Genomic DNA, 20,606 nt, shown 5'->3' on the forward strand with positions numbered 1-20,606 from the left:
GAGAGGCATAGTCCTGTTCCTGGACTTTAGTAATATAACTTAATAAATGGTAATGTTTAGTGTAACTGGTGCTATGAAGGTTATTTAATTACACTTGACTCAGGCAAAGTCACTGATTTGGTATTTTGTCAAATCTTAGTGTTGATTTTGACACTGTGGACTATACAATTCTATTACAGATTACAAAACTGGGTGAAACTGTCTGGAACGGTACGTAAGTGGTTTAATATCTTCATGACAGAAAATATTTTGTTTCCATTGGAAAATGTGTGTCCCAGCAGATGGCCATGACCTGTGGAGTCCCACAAGGGTCCATCTTGGGACCTCTCATGTTTAACATATGTATGCTCCCTGTAGGCCAGATAATACAAAATAATAAAGTATCTTTTCATAGTAACGCAGACGACACACAAATCTGCATTTGATTTACACCAGGTGAGTATGGACCTATTTGATCTTTATGTAACTGTATTGAGCAAATCAGTGAATGGATGAAGCAAAATGTTCTCCAACTAAATACATATAAGATCAAGAAAGTTTTCTTTGGATCACAGAAAGAAAAACAGAATATCAGCTCTCACCTTAACTCCCTGTCTCTCGCCAGAAACCTTGTGTAGAGTAGTCCTGTCCATGCAAAACCCAGAATAGCCTACCCATGCTTTTATTACCATTAGATTGGATTACTGCAATGGTCTATTCACACAGCTTTCAAAAAGGCTTTTCAGCCACTCCATCGAATTCAGAACTCCACAGTGTTCTTTTTAAAATTTTTATTTTGCTTTTCTTGTATCAGTTGCTTGTACTTGCACATTTTAAAACTGTAAATATTTTACCTTTGCCAGTATATATACTTTTTGTTTGTTTGTCTTGTACCCTGTGAAGCACATTGAACTGTGTGTGCATTATTACACTATGATCCAAAATATTGACGCTTGTCAACTGGTCTTCTTCTCTTAAAATGTCAAATGTCGCATGCTTGGATTCCCCAGCATTGCCGCTTAGGGCTATATTTATAAAATTAAATATGATTCATCAACTTCCCGATAAGAGGGTGAATTCTCCTCCTTATCCCACTCACAAAGTTTAACTGCAAAACTTCCTTAATTGTCAAACTGAAACTCTTTCTGAAGCATCGGTGACATTTAACCCTTCGTGTGTCATCAGTGACGTGATATTCTTTATTTAAAAGACCTTCTCCGACAGAATCACAATCATAAATATCCCACTCTCATTTCGTTCCGCGGAGAAAAAGGACATAAGACAGCCGAAACAGCTCGGTCCTGTACCCACACTCTTTATCAAAACAAGATGAAAACGTTATTTTTTTTGCTTCTCTTCTGTCACGGTTCATCAGCAGGTAAGATGAGATTTTATTCCTTTACTTTAAGTTCTTTGGATTTTGATCCTGCGGTGCTCAAGGACACGGCCCGTAACTTAGTTTCACTTTTACCTGAGCTTAATAAGACTTTTGTTTTTAACCGAATCATCGTATAATACCATCATAATAATCATGTTTCTGAAGAATGTGATTATAATGTGTGTATATTTACACTTAGCCTAATATATAAACATTGTTTGTCCTATAGTGAAACACTCCCTGAAGATGTTCATTACGGGATCCTTTGTCTCTGGAGTCTCAGACCTAACGGTAGACGTTTTTGGCACAGGAGAGGTTGATGGCGTTCTGGTGGGTTACTGCGACAGCAACAGAAGGATAGCAGAACCAAGACAGGACTGGGTGAATGAAATAATTAAAAACGATCCTCAGCACTGGCAGCCGTACATTCAGCAGTGTTTTGAGAGTCAGCCAAACATCATAAAAGGCTTAATTCCTGCTTTGAAGGATCTCTTCAACCTAACTGATGGTAAGGCATTTCAACAACGAGGTAATTCTAAATGCTTTAAATAAAACATAAAAGCAACAGGGAAATATAAAAAAGTTTAAAAACAACATGGGGAAATTGAAAAAATACACATAAAAAAATTATATTATTATAATTGAGTTACAATTATTTTGAAAAGAGAATAAACAGAAGTACATTTAATCTACTCTCTAGCTAGTCTGTAGTCGGTCTATCCACTGAAACTCCAAAAAACCTCGGACACTACAGAGAAATCAGGACGTCTGTCCGCAGGCCACTTTGATCTAGTTATACTCTGGACCCGTTTACAGGTGGACAGAGGGCAAATCACTTAGGCGAGACATTTAAGACCACTTCCTTCACTCTGTTCAATCTCACTCCCATTATCTTTTCACTCAATTACCTACTCATTTCTCACCGTGTAAATATTTACTTAAAAGCAATGGTAAAAAGCTAAAAACAAAGAAAAAGAAAACAGGACAGTAAAAGTTACAGTGCAGTGTAAGTTATCAATCTACTAGTTAAAGGCAGTGGTAAAAAGAAAAGTCTTCAGTCCTAATTTAAAAGAACTGACTGTTTCAGCAGACCTGCAGTTATCTGGGAGTTTGTTCCAGATATACGGAGCATAATAACTGAACGCTGCTTCTCCTTGTTTAGATTTGACTCTGGGGACAGAAAGCAGACCTGTCCCAGACGACCTGAGAGGTCTGGATGGTTCATAACGAAGCAGAAGATCAGAAATGTATTTTGGCCCTAAACCATTTAGTGCTTTATAAACTAACAGCAGGATTTTGAAATCAATTCTTTGACATACAGGAAGCCAATGTAAAGACCTCAGAACTGGAGTGATGTGATCCACCTTTTTGGTCTTAGTGAGGACTCGAGCAGCAGCGCTCTGAATCAGCTGCAGCTGTCTGATGGATTTCTTAGGGAGCCCTGTAAGGACACTGTTACAGTAGTCAAGTCGACAGAAGATAAATGCATGGATAAGCTTTTCCAGGTCCTGCTGAGACATAAGTCCTTTAATCCATGATATATTCTTCAGGTGATAAGATGACTTTGTAATTGTGTTAATATGGCTCCTCAAATTCAGGTCTGAGTCCATCCTCAGTCCAAGATTTCTGGCTTGATTTGTGGTTCTTAACATTACAGATTGAAGTCGAGCACTGACTTTCAATCGTTCCTCCCTGGCTCCAAAAACAATAACTTCAGTTTTATCCTTGTTTAATTGAAGAAAATTCTGGCACATCCAATAGTTGACCTGCTCAATACAGTTAGACAGCGCCTGTATGGGATAGTCCCCTGGTGATGTCGTTATGTAAATCTGTGTGTCATCTGCATAATAACATATTTTGTTGTTTTTCATAATCTGAGCCAGTGGAAGCATGTAAATGTTAAAGAGGCCCCAGAATGGAGCCTCAGGGAACTCCACGTCATTTTGGTCAGCTCAGATGTGTGATTACCTATAGACACAAAGTAGTCCCTGTCCTTTAAGTAGGACTCAAACCAGTTTAGTACTGTGCCAGAAAGTCCAACCCAGTTTTCAAGTCTGTCTAGTAATATATTGTGGTCGACCGTGTCGAATACAGCACTGAGATCCAATAATACTAAGTCTTAAATTCTGCCACTGTCAGTGTTTAAATGGATGTCATTGAAGACTCTTAACAAGAGCCGTCTCAGTGCTGTGGGTCGAAAACCTGACTGGAAGACAGTTATTCAGTGTCAAGAAAGCACTAAGCTTTTCAATGATTTTACTTAAAAATGGGAGATTTGATATGGGCCTGTAATTGCTCATTAGTGAACTGTCTAGATTGCTCTTTTTTAAGAGTGGCTTAATGATATTGTTTTCAGGGCCTGTGGGAAAAAACCTGAGAGGAGAGACATGTTGAGAATTTGTAGTAGATCTGGAGAGGCAGAAACCTCAAGCAGAACCATGGCTCAGGGTGGGCGGCCATCTGCCTCGACCGGTTGGGGTGAAGGAGAGAGAGAGAGAGGGAGCGAGAGAGATGGAAGGCAGCCTACACAACATATACACACAGAGGTACAGACAGTAAAGGTGATGTTGCTATAGACTAAATGAAAAATGGTACAGATATTTATAGTAGTGTTAATGATTATAATAACAATAGGACTAGTAACAATAGTTGCAGCAAAGGGTGTCGAGCAGGAACACGGGGGCAGCAGGTGACCCGCAACCACAGATCCAGTCTCCACAGCTCCAGAACCAGAAACACCTGCAGGAAGTGATAGGAGGAGAGAGGAGAGGGACGAGAAAGCACAAGACTACCAGAAAGGGGAGAAGTCGAGTTAGTAACATGCAATGATGGGATGAGGTTGCATACAGAGGGAGAGAAAGTAGAGGAGAGAGGAGCTCAGTGCATCATGGGTAATCCCCCGGCAGTCTAGGCCTATAGCAGCATAACTAAGGGATGGTTCAGGAGTCACCTGAGCCAGCCCTAACTATAAGCTTTATCAAAGAGGAAAGTCTTAAGCCTACTCTTAAATGTGGAGATGGTGTCTGCCTCCTGAACCCAAACTGGAACCTGGTTCCACAGGAGAGGAGCTTGATAGCTGAACGCTCTGGCTCCTAGTCTACTTTTGGAGACTCTAGGAACCACAAGTAACCCTGCATTCTGGGAGCGCAGTGCTCTGGTGGGGTAGTAAGGTACTATGAGCTCTTTAAGATAAGATGGTGCCTGACCATTAAGAGCTTTGTAGGTAAGAAGAATGATTTTAAATTCTATTCTGGATTTTACTGGAAGCCAATGCAGAGAAGCTAAGACAGGAGAAGTATGATCTCTCTTCCTGGTTCCTGTCAGAACACGTGCTGCAGCATTCTGGATCAGCTGAAGAGTCTTAATGGACTTTTTCGAGCAGCCTGATAATAAAGAATTGCAGTAATCCAGCCTAGAAGTAACAAATGCATGGACTAGTTTTTCTGCATCATTTTTAGACAGGATGTTCCTGATTTTCGCAATATTACGTAGGTGAAAAAAGGCGGTCCTTGAAATTTGCTTAATGTGAGACTTAAACGACATGTCCTGATCAAAGATAACTCCAAGATTCCTCACAGTGGTGCTGGAGGTCAAGGCGATGCCATCCAGGGAAACTATATCTTTAGATAATGCGTCACGGACGTGCTTAGGCCCCAGAACAATAACTTCAGTTTTATCTGCGTTTAACATACAGGTTTACTAAAGTACAGTAGCGTTAGCTACCAAAACCTTTGAACAATTATGAGATTGAACAGCAGTCACTAAAAGATGGAAAGAACTGTGAGTGCTTAGGCAAAATTACTGTAAGAATAAGTGTTTAGCGGACAGTTGGCCGCTGTAATCTAACAAATTTAACTGGTATTTAGCGAAAGCAGCACAACACGCTACCAACACACAAGCACCGGAAAAACGGAAATGAGTGGTGGAGGTGGACGGTGAGGGGGTTTATGGTAGAGAAAATGTGAGTGGAGCAAGGGAAGGTGTGGGGAGTAAATTTTGTCGCAGCTCTAACCAGGTCTTCCATGTGATCAGTGAAGTCCAACAGCGGGGAGAGGGGAGAAAGGGTGTCTGGAGATAAGGATGACCTGGATGGGGATTGGGGGGGTAAAGATGGTGAATCCTCACTGTTGGTTTTCAGTGAGGGAGGTGGGGGCTCTTCCTCTTGGCTCAGTTGTCTCCCATGATAAGAGCTGTCTTCCGGCGTGGGCTGAGGTGGCTCTCCTTCAAGGTTTCTGGCATGTTGTGTTATGTCTTCTTCTTGTTTTGATTCCTGTTGTCTCTGGTCCTTGGTATAGGGAACAGATGAGTGACGCAGAAAGTAAAACAGGTTGGAGCTGAACAATTTTACTCCTGACTTATTAAGGCGAAGTCCATCTGCCTTAAAAAGATGTCTGCGGTCCCACAGAAAGTAAAAGTTTTTGATAAAATGCACTGAATGGACAGTACATGCTGTTGAAAGCCACGTGTTCAATGCCATCAGTCTGCTGAATCTCTCAGCTCCTCTTCGGATTGGCGGTACAGGGCCACTGATAAACACCTCAGCATTCAAAGAGCTGACCGTGTTCAACAGATTATTAAAGTCCTCTTTCAACACTTCAGACTGTTGCTTCACAACATCATTGGCCCCGATGTGCAGTATGATGTTTTTCACAGTAGGATGTTCAGCCACGATATGCAGGATTCTTTCTGCCAAGTCAGACACCGTATCCTTCTGAAAGCAGAGTATTTTGGTGTTCTTACTGCACATGCTTCTTACATCGTTTACAGCAGCGTCACCCACAATCAGAGTTTGAGGCCCAGTCGTTTTCCCTGCAGCCTTTTACTTTCTGATTTACTCTCAGTCCTTACCCTTCTGTGTGAGGATGGGATGTTATCCAGGTCATCAGACGGAGATCCAGGGTCCTGCAATAGTGGTGAAAATCTGTTCTGCTGTTGCACACTACTCTCCCTTTCGCAGTTGTCCACGGCTGAGTCCTACCAAGAACAGGGGTTGAAGAGGCGCTCTGCCTGGATGATAATGCATGCCAGCCAGTCGCATCACAAATCTCAGGGCGCTGGGTTCTGCCTGTTACTCATCCTCCCATTTCCCCAGCGTTCCAGGGAGGCCTCCTGCTTCGTGGTAGTCTTGTTGGTCTTAATTAGCCGTGTGTTAGCATGCTCTTGTCCACTGTTTTGGGTCCACGGTAAAGTACATAATCCACTCACTTCCACATTCACTTCTAACCTGTAGATCTTGGTTTCAAGCACAGTAATTGTCTGTAGAAGTTTGTAGAAGTTGTCCGTGGAGAAGGGGGGAATCTTGTTGCTAATTAGCATTAGCTATAGCTCCAGTCACTGCAGTACAGGCTAGTGCTATTGATAGGCCGCACTCGCGTAGCACTATGTTCATCAAAGTTTTTAAAGTATGGCAAGAGCCAACTTTATCTGACAGTCCCAGAGATTTAAAAGTATCCAAGAGCTGCTGATTTCTAGCAGAAGAAAAAAGAACCCAAGCAGAGGCAAGATCAAGCAGCAAAGCGTCTGCACTGTAAGAAAGCAGGAAGTATGAAGTCTACATACAATCTAGGCTACTGTTAGATTTCATGTTATAGTTCATGACTTAATCCACAGCAATTACAACTGTGTGAGCAATAGGGTGACCAGATGAGAACAGGTGAAATTCAGGACAGGGGAGTTGGGAATGGGCGTGGCCTCCAGTAGTACATTAGGCTACATTCAGTTTTAAATGTAAAACCCTAATACTTGAAAAATAAAAACTGTACACTAGTTTTTATGAAGTCAAGTGTAAATCAAGATCTGTTAAATTCAGTTTTATCAATTTCACCAGTGCGGTGCCTATCAGATCTTTTCTGCTCCGTGACTGCCTGCAGCTAGCTCCGTTCTCACAACTCAAATGCTCAAGTGACAAAACATTTGTCTGTGTCAACTCAACTTATTTCTGTCGTCTGTTGCCCTCCTTGTCATTTGACTGTGTTGTCCTGCTCTGTGGATTCTGACTGTGTCATGACCATGTGTCATTTTACCATTATTTCTAAAAGAATCGTACTTCTTTTTGCAACCAGAAGAGTTGCCCCCTGCTGGGCGTTCAATAGAATGCAGGTTTAAGGGACTTCTGCGTTTGCATCAGTTCGCTGACCGGGAGCTTCCCACTTGGTTCAGAGTCAACAAATGAGGGAGGAAGGAGATGCTACAAACTTCCCCAGCTGGACTCCAACCAGGCCAGGGACATCGCAGTTCATGGTCAGATCTGGCCCGCCAGCAATAATACGTATCTGGCCTGCAGCTTGATAGCGAATAGCGGCTGGTGCTAGTGAAATAGTTCTGTCATGACAGCTACAGTTACTCACATAGCCCAATCACTTCAAGTGATTGTGGCTCCAAAAAGCGCAAGAACGTTTTTTGCAGCAATAAGCTACTTTGTGTCAAGTTTATTGAGAGCTTTTACTTTGAAGAGTTCTGAACGACATTCAAAAGAGACACCAGTGTATGTGATCAGAGTTTGTCAACCCTGAGTTTGCTTGATAACCCTGAGTCAACACAGGGTAGGTTAAACTCCCTTTTTAGTACAGGCCACAGTACATGATTAAATAAACTAATACACTAATAAACTATTTGTATTATACACTCTACTGTTGTATATTTTTATATATATATATAGAGTTTTGTTGTTTTAATATTTTTCTGTACAGCACTTTGTAACTGTGTTCTAATTAGTTTTACCATTGTAACTTTTATACTGTGGAACACATTTCATCACAAAAAAAGTGCTCTGATTCTATGCTCTTGAATCATGAGCACACCACTAGACAAAATATTTATATATTTTTAAGATAATCTTTCCACTCAAGATATCATCTGTACATCACTGTTAACTGCAGTCTCTGTTTCTGTCTCTCTCAGGTGTCCACATTATACAGCAGATGGTTGGCTGTGAGTGGGACGAAGAAACTGGAGAGGTTAATGGTTTATTGAAGTTTGGTTTTGATGGAGAAGACTTCATGTCATTAGACCTGACGACATCAACGTGGACTTCTGCAAATCCACAGGCTGAAAAGGCCATACTCTTATGGAATATCAATGAAAACAGAGCAGTAGAGGAAAGTTACTTCCTCACTAAGGTGTTCCCTGAGTGGCTGAAGAAGTACGTGACCTATGGCAACAGCTCTCTGCAGAGAAGAGGTAGAATCACATGACCTGATGTAGTTTCATGGACAGAATGTTTATATAGCTTTCTCAGACTGAATTACCATTGGATTATTCAATTTAATTCAATTTCAATTCAGTTTTATTTATGTAGTTCACAACATGTTATCTCATAGCGCTTTTCATATAGAGCAGATCTAGACCGTACTCTGGGATATTATTTACAGAAACCCAACAATTCCCACCATGAGCAAACACAAGGCGACAGAGGTAAGGAAAAACTTCCTTTTAAGAGGCAGAAACCAAATGCAGAATCATGGCTGATGTGGGCAGTCATTTTATCACTCCAGTAAGTCTGACATCACCTTCTTTTATGCCATTTTAGGTTCACAGATTTGGGCTATGATGGGAACTACATAAAAATTTCACTAAAGTTATTTGAAATTAGATTGCTGAGATAAACTGATTATTTCCTTAGGTAGGTAGCTGGGTTTATTGTCACAATATAACAAGTTATAGAGTGAAATTGAGCTTTGTAACTCCCTTATGCTACATAGCAGACAGTAAACATTAATATAAAATCAACTGGTCAAAATGGTAAACAGAAATAAACTATCATCACTGGAGCAGTGCTGAGGATGGATTAGAGTTTAAGAGTCTGATAGCTTGGGGGGAAAGCTGCTCTGCAGTCTGGTGGTGTGGCAGCAGAAACTTCTATATCTCTTCCCAGAAGGCAGCAGGGCGAACAGGCTGTGGCTGGGTGGGTACTGTCCTTTAGTATCCTTTGGGCTCTGCATAGGCACCTCACCTCACCGATATCACTGATGCTTAGGACACTAGGATTTTCTGAGCAGTTTCACCCGCTGCAGAGCCCTCTGGTCCTGGGCCGTGCACAACCCATGCCAGTTTGTGATGATTCCCAGGAACCTGAAACTATTCACCTGCTGCACCTAAGCACCACTGATGTAGAGAGGAGTATGTGTCTTTATATTCTTCTTCTAAAATCAACAATCAGCTCCTTAGTTTTGCTGACGTTGAGCAGTAGGTTGTTCTCTGAGCACCACAAGATTATGGATTTCCTCCCGATATGAAGTCTCATTGTTTTCCGATGATGGTGGCGTCATCCGCAAACTTCACAACAGAGTTATCTCCATGTCAGGGGATGCAGTCATGGGTGTACAGTGTGAACAGGAGGGTGCCCTGGGGGGCTCCGGTGTTGAGCACTAGAGTGGAGGACGTGAGTCCACCAATCCGAACTGACTGAGGTTCATCAGGTAATGTGGCTTCACACATGATGGGGGCGCTCCTGCCTTTGATGCCTGTGATGTTTTTGATGGCCTGCCATGTATCTTTGGTGTTGAGGTCTCTCCAGTCTCTGCTGATGTCTTCGCTTTAGCTCCTTGATGCCAGCTTTAAGTCTCACTCTGGCAGTGCTGTAAGCGTCTTTATCACCATACTGAAAAGCAGCTTTTTTGGGTCTGTAAAGAGCCCTCAACTCTCCATTCTTCCAGGCCTTCTGATTGGGTAATGATTTTATCGTTTTAGTGATCACCACATCATCAACACATTTGCGTATGTATGATGTCACTGATGTACGTATATTCCTCAAGGTTGATATGGCTCTCCTGGGTGGTGGCCTCTCTGAACACACTCCACACTGTGCTCCCAAAACAGTCCTGCATAGCTGCTGTAGATTCATCTGTCCACACTTTGACTGTTTTAATTGTTGGCTTGACCCTTTTAATCAGCTGCATGTAAGTGTGTTGAAGAAGCAGAGAAATATGGGGACGGGGGAGGTGCATTTTGTATATAGGATTGGGCATTTAGGGCATTGCCCAATCCTAAATACCTGCCAATTATTGCTAACACATAAATGAAATACTACAATTTCACTCACCGAAACAACTGGATCAGAGGCTTCTTGGGCAGTCTGTTGTACAATTAACAGCAGAGCACAGCATAATATTCCTCCGCTCTGCTGTGCTCGCTCCAGCTCCAGCGACGTACTCAGAGGATGACGAGTTGAGAGCCAAAACCTCGATCAGTTTGTCAGGGGGCGTGGCTTGTGATTGACAGTTTCAGCAGGAAGTAACAAAAATTACATGCAGTGAACGATGAATGGTAAATGAAGTTTATCACATCAGTCACCTTAAATTTAGCCACTCTGTATTTCAGTTCACATGCATTTTCATCACCTCCATTTTATTATTTACTTTTTGTTACTTTAACCCTTGAGGCTACCTGCTTTAAAAGATGAATGCCAATTTTGGTTTGTGAATGATTGATAAATAAAAATGGTTTTCATTCTATCACTACTGTTTTAATCAAATCTACTTAAAATTAATCAAATCACTTGAATATTTATCACACTATTTTTCAATTCACATCCATTTTCATAACCTCCTTTTTTATCAATTAATATTTGTTATTTCCACCCGTCATAGTGCAGAACCATAGTAAAAACAAATAATTGTGAGCTGCTAATGACATGAGTGACAGATGTGGCATTTGATAAAACAAATAGTCCAGTTGGACGCAGCCTTGCAGAGGGCATACATCTAACTAATGAGAGATAGTTTGATTACCTGGAAAAAAAATGCAGATGTGTATTTTTAGCCCGATTTGCCGCTTGGCGAGCACGGTGACCGTCAGGCTGTGTTCGGGAGTAAATTAGCAGTTGATCTGTGGTCGACAGTCGTTATATGTGAACTACTCAACTCATCAATCAAAACAGCTTCCCGACACATCACTGACGTCTGCCAGATATCTAGCATGCCAAATACCTGGAAAAGAATAAGAATCAGAAGGAGAATTAATGCTAAGTAGTGTTTTACACATATGAGGAATTTGCTGTGGTGATAAGGTGCTACATGTAGACAAACATACAGTGAACATAAATAAATGTAGAAAAATATAAATATGGAATAGAAGAACAACGTTGCAGATATATACATGGGCATTATTCTGGGTCTGTGCCGTGCAGAAGTAACGCAACGGAAGAGAATATTGGGTACATATAAATATACAACAACAAAGGTCAACAACAAATATGTGCGACGTGCCAGGTCTGTGCACGACACGAGATGAAACAGTATTTACATGTGCAGAGACATTTGTATCATTTGCAAGGGGAGAGTGTCAGTGGGGCACCCGGACCGCAGCCTCCTGCCAGAGGGGAGAGTCTAAAAACAGTTTGTGTCCCTGGTGTGAGGGGTCAGCTGCAATCTTTCCTGCACACCTCAGAGTCCTCGAGGAGTACAGGTCCAGAAAAGAAGGAAGATTGCAGCCAATCACTTTCTCTGCAGAGTGAATGATACACTGCAGTAGAACTGGTTCAGCTCATTTGCCAGGCGAGAATCATTTATGGAGTGGAGGACTTTGGGTTTATAGTTTGTGATCTGTCTGAACCCCCTCCAGACAGAAGTGGCGTCGTTTGCAGAGAACTGGTTCTTTAGTCTCTCTGAGTACAGTCGTTTAGCTTCTCGCACCTCCCTGCTAAACCTGTACTTTAAGGCCCTGTCACCACTCCTAAATGCCTCCTCCTTTTTCAACCTTAGCTGTCTGAGTTTAGCTGTGAACCAGAGTTTGTCATTGTTATAACTCACCCTGGTCCGTGTTAGAATGCAGCTGTCCTCACAGAAGCTGATGTACGACGTCACAGCCTCTGTAAAGTCATCCAGATTGTTGGTAGCCTTCTTGAAAACATCCCAGTCAGTGCAGTCCAAACAGCTTCACTAGTCCACTTCTTTGATGTCCTCACTACAGGTTTACAGAGCTTTTAGTTTTTGCCTGTAAGCAGGGATCAGATGGACCATCACGTGATCAGAGTGTCCCAGTGGAGCACGTGTGATGGCGTAATAGGCACTGCTAACTGTGGTGTAGCAGTGATCCAAAGTGTTCCCCTCTCTGGTTGGACACTTTATAAACTGTCTGTATTTGGGGAGTTCTCGGCTGAGATTTCCCCTGTTAAAGCCACTGAGAACAATAACAAGGGAGACCGGGTTTGTCTGCTCCACACACAGTATCTGGTCGGTCAGCATGCTCTGTGCGTCCTGAACATTGCTGTGCGGCAAGATGTAAACACCGACCAGAGTGAATGAAACAACCTCACGGCCATCGGCTGACACTGAAAGTCGCGTAGTCTGTAGTGTTGTGTCGTTCAAAGAACGTTTCGCTCATTTGACCTAATCGTGTGTATGACTCGGGAGAAACGGGTTGACTCAGTGAGGGATTCGTTCACTGTCACGCATGCGTGAAGGATCTTGGACTCTTACTTTCACACGTCAGCTGCATGGGCTCCGTCAGCACAGTATTGGTATTGTTTGTACTCCGTGCTAGAAACAGGATATTCTTACTGTGATGGACTATATTGATGTATGTTTTGTAATACAATTTTCACAAAATCTGCTTCTATATTTTCCTTTGCAAGTGTTTTTGATGCTATCTTACTGTGCTCCCTCCCTTTGCTCCCAAAGCACACGAGCTTGCTCACACCCACATGTGCTATTGCTGAGCCTGGGCAGTTAGATACAGAAAGGAGCACATACACTCAGAGCTATAGAGTTATAGCACTGTGATCCTAACTTTACACTATAAAATAACACTTTAAATGATGACAATGTAGACCACCATTGCTCTAGTAATTAATGATAACGATTTAGGCTATAATGCTCCAAAATAATTCACAACACTCTCCAAAACAAACAGACCCGGTCATAAAAACATTAAAACACGTAGCAACGTTAGCATTAGCTCTGTAAACAGCTAACAGCTGATCCGGTCCGCCAGAGAACGCAACATAACTTTTCCTTTTTATTCACCAACTGAGCTGTGCTGTTGTTTTACAGCTCCTGATTGGTGAACAACCTGCAGTGTTTGAGAGTGATGTCCTCAAGTTTGTTTCTCTCTGTCAGCAGTGTCCAGACCTGATGTGGCCCATTCTGCATCCAGACCTGCCAAACTGCTGCGTTTACATGTGTTTATTTTTTTGTTCCTCTCTCTGTGCTGGAGTTCTTTAAGAACTTGGTGGCTTGATCCAGATTATCATTAAATTGGTTGAATTTTAATAATAGTTTATTCATATAGTGTAATATTTTACTCATGGATAGGGACGTTAGGCTACTGTATGAATGAGCACTTTAGAGATAAAGATAGTAATTATATACATAAGCCTTTATATGGCTGGTCTGGTTGTATACTCAGGAAAGATTGTGAAAATGGAAGGATTTAGCCGGAGTAGTGGTGATTACATATAGACAACATATTTCTGTGGTTTGAATTTGGTTGTGAGCCCAAGGGGGTTTATATAATGATTGATGGTGATCAAGAGGTGAATTTGTGCATTATACTTCAAGGTCAATTAAAGCAAGCCAGGCAGCCTTCCATGTTTGAGAATGGCACTGTTTTTTAATCGCCCACTAGAGGGCTGTAGCGCTGCAATAAACAGCCTAGTTCAAATGAACGAAATGACACAAAAAAAGATTTGTTCATTTTAATGAATGAGATTTGAATGAACGAGTCTGTCAAAAGAGTCGAACTTGCCTTCACTAGTTGCTGTGCAGCCTCCGCTAACGTTACCGCAGCTATATATTGACATCCGCCGGCACCGTGGTCGGCACTTGTCGACTCCGAAAATGTTTGAACACATTTGCGATTCGCCGTCAATTTTCATCAGACTTCCTATATTCGACATCTACACAGTTGATTTCTTGCCTCAAAATTTCTCAGAAGTGTATTTAAAGTTCTGTTGTTGGCCTCTAAAGAATAAAACGGTTTGCATTAGGATCTATACTGTACGTGAGCCGAGATTAACGTCATCACGTTTTGTGTGCGGTGTCTTCTGGGACAAACCATATTCAAAGCAAGTTCAACTTCCGTCAGGTCTGCGGGCTGCAGCTGGATATACTTGGCCTGCCCCACGTTATTTACTTGTTGTTGTTTTGTCATTTTTGTAGTAGTTAGCTATCTAGCTGCTTTAATACACGTAACTGTCCTACATTCAGAGTTTTGTAATTAGAATTTCTTTAACGTAAAATGAGCTATGTGTGTCATTTCATTATAACTATTTAATTTCATATTTTATGTAATTGTCAGCTAACACTGGTGCTTAAGGCATGAGCAGTGAAATTGGGGAGTAGTTATTGTAGAGATACATTTTTACAGTTTATTTCATTTCAAGTCTTTTGTGAGTCCTTTCACAATAAACATGCCATTTGTTTTAACTCTGGAATTCCCAAAACTAACCCCAGTTCCCCAACAACAGTTTATATCTACTGCTTTATTGGACGCAGATTAAATTATTCAGTCAACATGAGCAAGAGGAAAGCAGATACTTGCTAAAAGTTGAAACTTTAAACTTGATGAGAATGAGAAAAATGAGGAATTAGATATGCAGACTGTATTTTATAATGTCTTTGGTTGTGGTTCGACATTGTATGGGTCTGTTTTGAGCGGTCATGATGACCTGCTGTTATTTTCTTTCTGCAAAGTAACCTCAAGTTTGGGGGCCTAAACATACTCGAACTCACCAAATTTTGCACATAATTCAGACGCGGTGAAATATTTTGTATTTTATGGGTTTCCCGCATGGTTGTGGCAAAATGGCTCGTTAGCGCCCCCTACAGAGCAGCCCTCGGACAAAGTTTCATGTCCAGAGGCACAAAAAAGCCTACAGGAAGTCGGCCATGAACTCCTCCTAGGGAATTCATTCGATCGACTTAAAATTTCTGCTGTGCCTTCTAAATGTATTGACGATGAAAAGGTGTGCTATCTGTGAGTTTTTGTCAATGGGCATGTCCGTGGCGTGGTGTCCAAGATCAATGATTTGTCACAAAACAGAAACTTGTTAGAACTTGCTCACATCTGTACCAAATTTGACATGTATGATAACAGCCCCGCCTTGAACATGCCAATATTCACTGAAAGTCATAGCGCCACCTGCTGGTAACAGGAAATGACAGGTTTTTACGCTATGATGGACTACTCCTAGCAGGTTGGCCATATCAACGTCAAAACTGTCCCAGAAAACCCTTAACATTGATAATTCCATGTTGTAAAACTTGTGAGTTTTTGGTAAACGGCGTGGCGGTGGCGTGGCGGCGAAGTTACAGGCTTCGCCATGACACAGGAAGTTGTTGTAACTTGACTGTACATGCTCAGATCAATTTCAATCAAACAATCTTTTACAGAACATAATAGCAGATGGTAACATTTTCCATTTATTTTGCTGGCAGTTTAAAACTACTGTAGTCTTGAATATCTTAAAAAGATAAGAACAGTGGTGTCTGCTTTTATGGATAGTGTGTTACAATACAGTGTGTATATATACTGTGCTCAGGGAATGGCCTCATGAGCAATAAAGAAGTGTGGCTGAGGTCCTCGTTGGTCAGCTCCTGGTAGTGGCAGGTCAGAATGGCAGTTGGGTTGACCAAACACTAATTCTGCTGTCATAAACCTCAGCCTCAGTTAGCGCTGGAAGCGGCAGTCATCCAGGCGCAGTTCTTGGAGAAAGTGGTGAAATTCAAAGGGCTGTGTCTCCTGATGGTATCATATATCTAAATACAACGGCGTTTGGTTTTCCAACGTATCTCTGAATTCCACAACAGGTACAAAGCAGCAACAGTTGGTATATCAGCCATGGTTGATGGCAGAAAGAAATGGTGGAAAGAGAAGTTGTCATTATTTACGCAGAAGCCCCTCCTCCTCTCCTCTTTCCCAGAAGTGAAGGGGAATGCGGGCTCATGTAGTTTGCATATTCCCACAAATAGTAAATATGGTACCAGGGTCAAACTTATATTGTTAGGTAAACATTAACTTTGTGTTTTACGTGAACCTCCTCTACGTCTTCTTCCTGGGACCCTGGTTGCCTACCCTCCTTTGCTTCGGCCTGACTCCGGGCCTGTCCCTGGTCTGTGCTTGGCTCTGGAGTGCAGTCCTCATCAAAGTCATCAATGCTGTCATCGTGGAAGCGCTAACTTGACATACAACGTACTGTTTATATTATCAGTCTAGCACACAATTCACATTTATCAAAGCGTAACTGATGGTAACGGGAAAATGTGTAACAACCTGTTTTTAGTTTTGGCTAATGTAGGGTGAGCATACATCCTCTTTTTCCCGGACATTTCCTCTTTTTGGAAACAATTTGGTGTCTTGTAAGCCTATGCAATCTGGACGTAATTATACACATAACACAATAAAACTTTATTCATTAATTTACTATTGAGTAGTAATGCAATTTTCTCTCTCTCTCTCTCTCTCTCTCTCTCTCTCTCTCTCTCTCTCTCTCTCTCTCTCTCTCTCTCTCTCTCTCTCTCTCTCCCCCTCCCTCCCTCCCTCCAGACCTTCCCTCAGTGTCTCTCCTCCAGAAGACTCCCTCCTCTCCAGTCAGCTGCCACGCTACAGGTTTCTACCCTGACAGAGCCACGATGTTCTGGAGGAAAGATGGAGAGGAGCTTCATGAGGACGTGGACCACGGAGAGATCCTCCCCAACAACGATGGATCCTTCCAGATGAGTGTTGACCTGAATCCTCCAACTGGAGACTGGGAGAAGTACAAATGTGTGTTTCAGCTTGCTGGTGTGAAGAACGACATCGTCACCAAACTGGACAAAGCAAAGATCAGAACCAACTGGAGTAAGAATGACTGGAACTTTTGGTTTTTGTGTTACAAACAATTTAATTAAACAAATAAACATTGCTTGCCCTAGGATTACTATATGAGCAACTCATTTGATTTTATTGAAAACACAGAATGTTTTAAAGCATTTTTTGTTTTTAACCAAACTGACAGGTTTGTGCTGACTGTTGACTCATTACTCAACTAAACTGAAGAGTCAGAGTCTGTCTCTCAAATCTAAGACAAGAATTTTAAGGTGCACCCAGTCAAGGGTAAACCTAAAAGTATTTGCCCCCTTTTCCCACTCCCAGAAAATGACCAATGCCACTATTTTTGCAGTCCAAAAAGTTTAATTTATTTACAATTATCTCAAGGCCAAAATAACAAACAAAACAGCATTTACCCTTACTTACTGATTTACCTAACAAAACAATGTATGTCTTAACAATATGTTTTTAGAGACACACACCTTTAAGGTAATTGACAAAATCAACTCCAAGTCAGTTTTAGTTTACAGTAACAACATGAATGAATAAATAATTGGATGGAGCAGCTCAGCCATTCAGCATATGTTACCATGGAGATCTACCCCGGTAAGAAGTGAACCACCTTAGGCCTATTGAAAACCCAGGGTAACCCCGAAGTTACCTGGATAAGCTCAAATCCTGCTTTGTGGTACAGGCCTCTGGTCTAATTTGTTGTTGTTGTTTTGTTCAACAGAGAAGGCCAGTAACGTGACTGTCCCCATCATTTCTGCAGTGGCTGTTCTTGCTCTCATTCTCATCGCTGCTGCTGGATTCAGGGCTTACAAAAAGAAGAAAGGTGAGGGAGAAAAATCATGGTGATTTTTTCAGTTCTTTGATTTTAGTCTTTGAGTTGATGCTTTTATCAAGTAAAATTTAACAAGCATCTGTTCCCTACAACCCACAGTTTTAAGTACCCACTGACTCTACCATGACAATGTGGGAGTGAAGTGAAAAGAAAAAACTAAACAGTTTAAGTGTGTAGAAGAGATGATCATGTTCACTGCGGAAAAGGTGACGAAAGACATTCTGGCATTTACAGCTGGAACTGAAATGATTTGTCTTTTGTTTTGATTTCAGGTCACTGCCCTCCATCTTGTAAGTAAGAGTTTGCTGTCTCACTGACACACACTTCATGCTGTAGATTCAAAAGGGCTTTAAATTATTATGCGCAGGTTTTCAAGACTGTATCTTGCATTTACTGTTTGTAATGCTTCAGTGCAGGATGAGTCCATTGTTTCACACAGTTTGTTTTTTACCTTACAGCTCCTGAAAACGGCTCTGAACTCTCTGAGCATCTGAATTCAACTGCCTGTAATATGCCCAGTGGCCACACCTCCTAACTTTCAGATCTTATCATGACTACTTGGTAACCATTAGGGTGCCACTCAAAAATAAAGTTTTTAATTTTCATCTTTCCATCCCCTGAATGTGTTAATAACGTGGCAAGAACTAAGTTGGCAAAATTTGGATGTATTCTAATAATATTTACTGGTAGCTCAACACTGTCAATGTTTTACAATAATAATATTAACTTTAATATCACAAGTTAGAATAATGCAAAAAACATTAAAAAAAAAGACCATCAGCTGTTAATAGTTCAGAAGTGAATAATAAACAGTTAAGTATCCATAAGTCCTCAGAGAATGACAGCATTAGCAACAGCTACATGAGCGGTCGTCCACTAAACGGAAGGTTGGGAACTCCTGGTGGCTGTGCCATCGGTGTGTGAAAGAGTTCATTTCTGTTTCGGATGAGCACTTGGGTCTCTGCTTATAGGTGGGTGAATGTGATGTATTGTAAAGCACTTTGAGTGGTCAAAAAGACTAAAAAGGTACTAAACAAATACAGTCCAAATATGAGAATAATTAAGTATAACATGACACACAGATGCTGCATGGTGCAGTGGTTAGCACTGTCGCCTCACAGCAAGAAGATGCGTGGATCGACGCCCAGGCCTTTCTTTGTGAAGTTTGCATGTTCTCCCATGTCTATGTGGGTTCTCTTCATGTTCTTCTGCTTCCTCTCATAGTCCATAGACATGCATAGGTTAACTGGTGACTCTTAAGTGGCCTTAGGTGTGAATTTGTGTGTGAATTGTTTGTCTCTATGAGTTAGCTCTCTGATGAACTAGCGACCTGTCCAGGGTTAGCCCAATAACAGCTGGGACTGGCTCCAGCCCCCTCGCGACCCTGCACAGAGTTAACTATACTATGACTATGCTGTAGTACTAACCCAAAAATATTATTCTGATTACATGCCATTTAAACCAAATAATAACACAAATCAGAAAAATAAAATGAAAAAAGAACAGTTAAATGATAATAATACTTACTCAAGGATTAATTTACTTTGGTAGAGAAATTTTGAATTAAATAACAGTTCGTCGCAATAAAAGTACAAAAAACATTGAGCCCATTGAGCTACCAGTAAATATTAATATATCTAAATGAAACTTTCCACAGTTACTATGCACCATAAAAGGAACAGAATAAGGTGGTGGGACATGGAAAATGTTTTTAAAACAATTTGGCCATTACATTGAGTGGCACCTTAGTAACCATGGTAATTAATGTTAGGATATGATTTTGGAAAAAAGCCATTACAGATTAACAGTTACTCAGTCAATGTTCTTATCCTAACTCCTATCTTATTTTAGGTTAGGAAAACTACGCCAACATTGCTAATCAGATTTATTGTCACCTAGCAACCAACACTACTTCTACTTTTCTCATCTTGCCAAACTCAGCACCTTGGTAACCATTGTTCCTTATTAAAACACACTGAAACATACATTGAATATAGAGCAAAGACAGATGAGTTAGAGTTCTTCTCTGTTGAGAAATCTAAATTTACATCAGCGCTAACTCTCAGAAAAGCATCTCTTGTATCCAAAGAGCAGAAGAAGTGGTGGTGATCTCCTGATATCTTAGACTCGCATTAAGATATGTTACATGCAGCCTTTATATTATGTTATATAATGATACATTATCTAGCATTTAATCACCTACAGCCTTTCCACTAACAAGTGTTTTGAAGAAGTTCCACCTGTTGACATTTTTTGGATTTTGTAAAAGTAATAACAAAACAGCCATATGGATTAAAGAAGTTACCAAACACTATCTGGTGCTAAAAGTAAAAGTTAGGACATATTAATAGTATAGAATTAGGAGAGTTTTGTAAGCTTTGGGGAGGTTATGATGCTTGTGTAATAGGCCTACACTTCATATCTTAAGTTAGAATTTGCTTCTGTAATACCAAAGTCCTTTCGTACAGTGTGCCTATTAAAGGGTAATATGCTAAATATGGCATTGTCTCGTTCATTAAAAGAGATCTAACACAAATCTCTTTTCTATCAAAGAATTGTTTCAAAAATGTGGGGTCTTAAATTTATATTTGTTGAGGTCTTAAAAGGTCACAAACAGCATTAAATTTGACTTTAGAAATGGTGCAAGAACCCTGATAC

General features: G+C 41.1%; 2 protein-coding genes across 3 annotated transcripts in view; both read left to right on the forward strand.

Annotated features, from left to right (window-relative positions):
• The window catches only part of LOC119908018 (major histocompatibility complex class I-related gene protein-like), an 84,846-nt gene that overhangs the window by 45,116 nt on the left and 19,124 nt on the right, over window positions 1-20,606 (forward strand). The gene's annotated exons all lie outside the window — the stretch shown is intronic.
• LOC119908020 (major histocompatibility complex class I-related gene protein-like) lies at window positions 1,205-20,446 on the forward strand. The gene is made up of 7 exons (XM_038725761.1): window positions 1,205-1,357; window positions 1,587-1,865; window positions 8,258-8,536; window positions 16,841-17,134; window positions 17,838-17,939; window positions 18,221-18,238; window positions 18,407-20,446. The coding sequence occupies exons 1-7, from the start codon at window positions 1,309-1,311 to the stop codon at window positions 18,481-18,483; spliced, it is 1,098 nt and encodes a 365-aa protein (XP_038581689.1). The 5' UTR covers window positions 1,205-1,308; the 3' UTR covers window positions 18,484-20,446.

This window comes from Micropterus salmoides, unplaced genomic scaffold (genome assembly GCF_014851395.1).
Source record: "Micropterus salmoides isolate LMB-PRFRI ecotype aquatic unplaced genomic scaffold, ASM1485139v1 Ms_hic_scaffold_17, whole genome shotgun sequence".
Classification (NCBI taxonomy): Eukaryota; Metazoa; Chordata; class Actinopteri; order Centrarchiformes; family Centrarchidae; genus Micropterus; species Micropterus salmoides.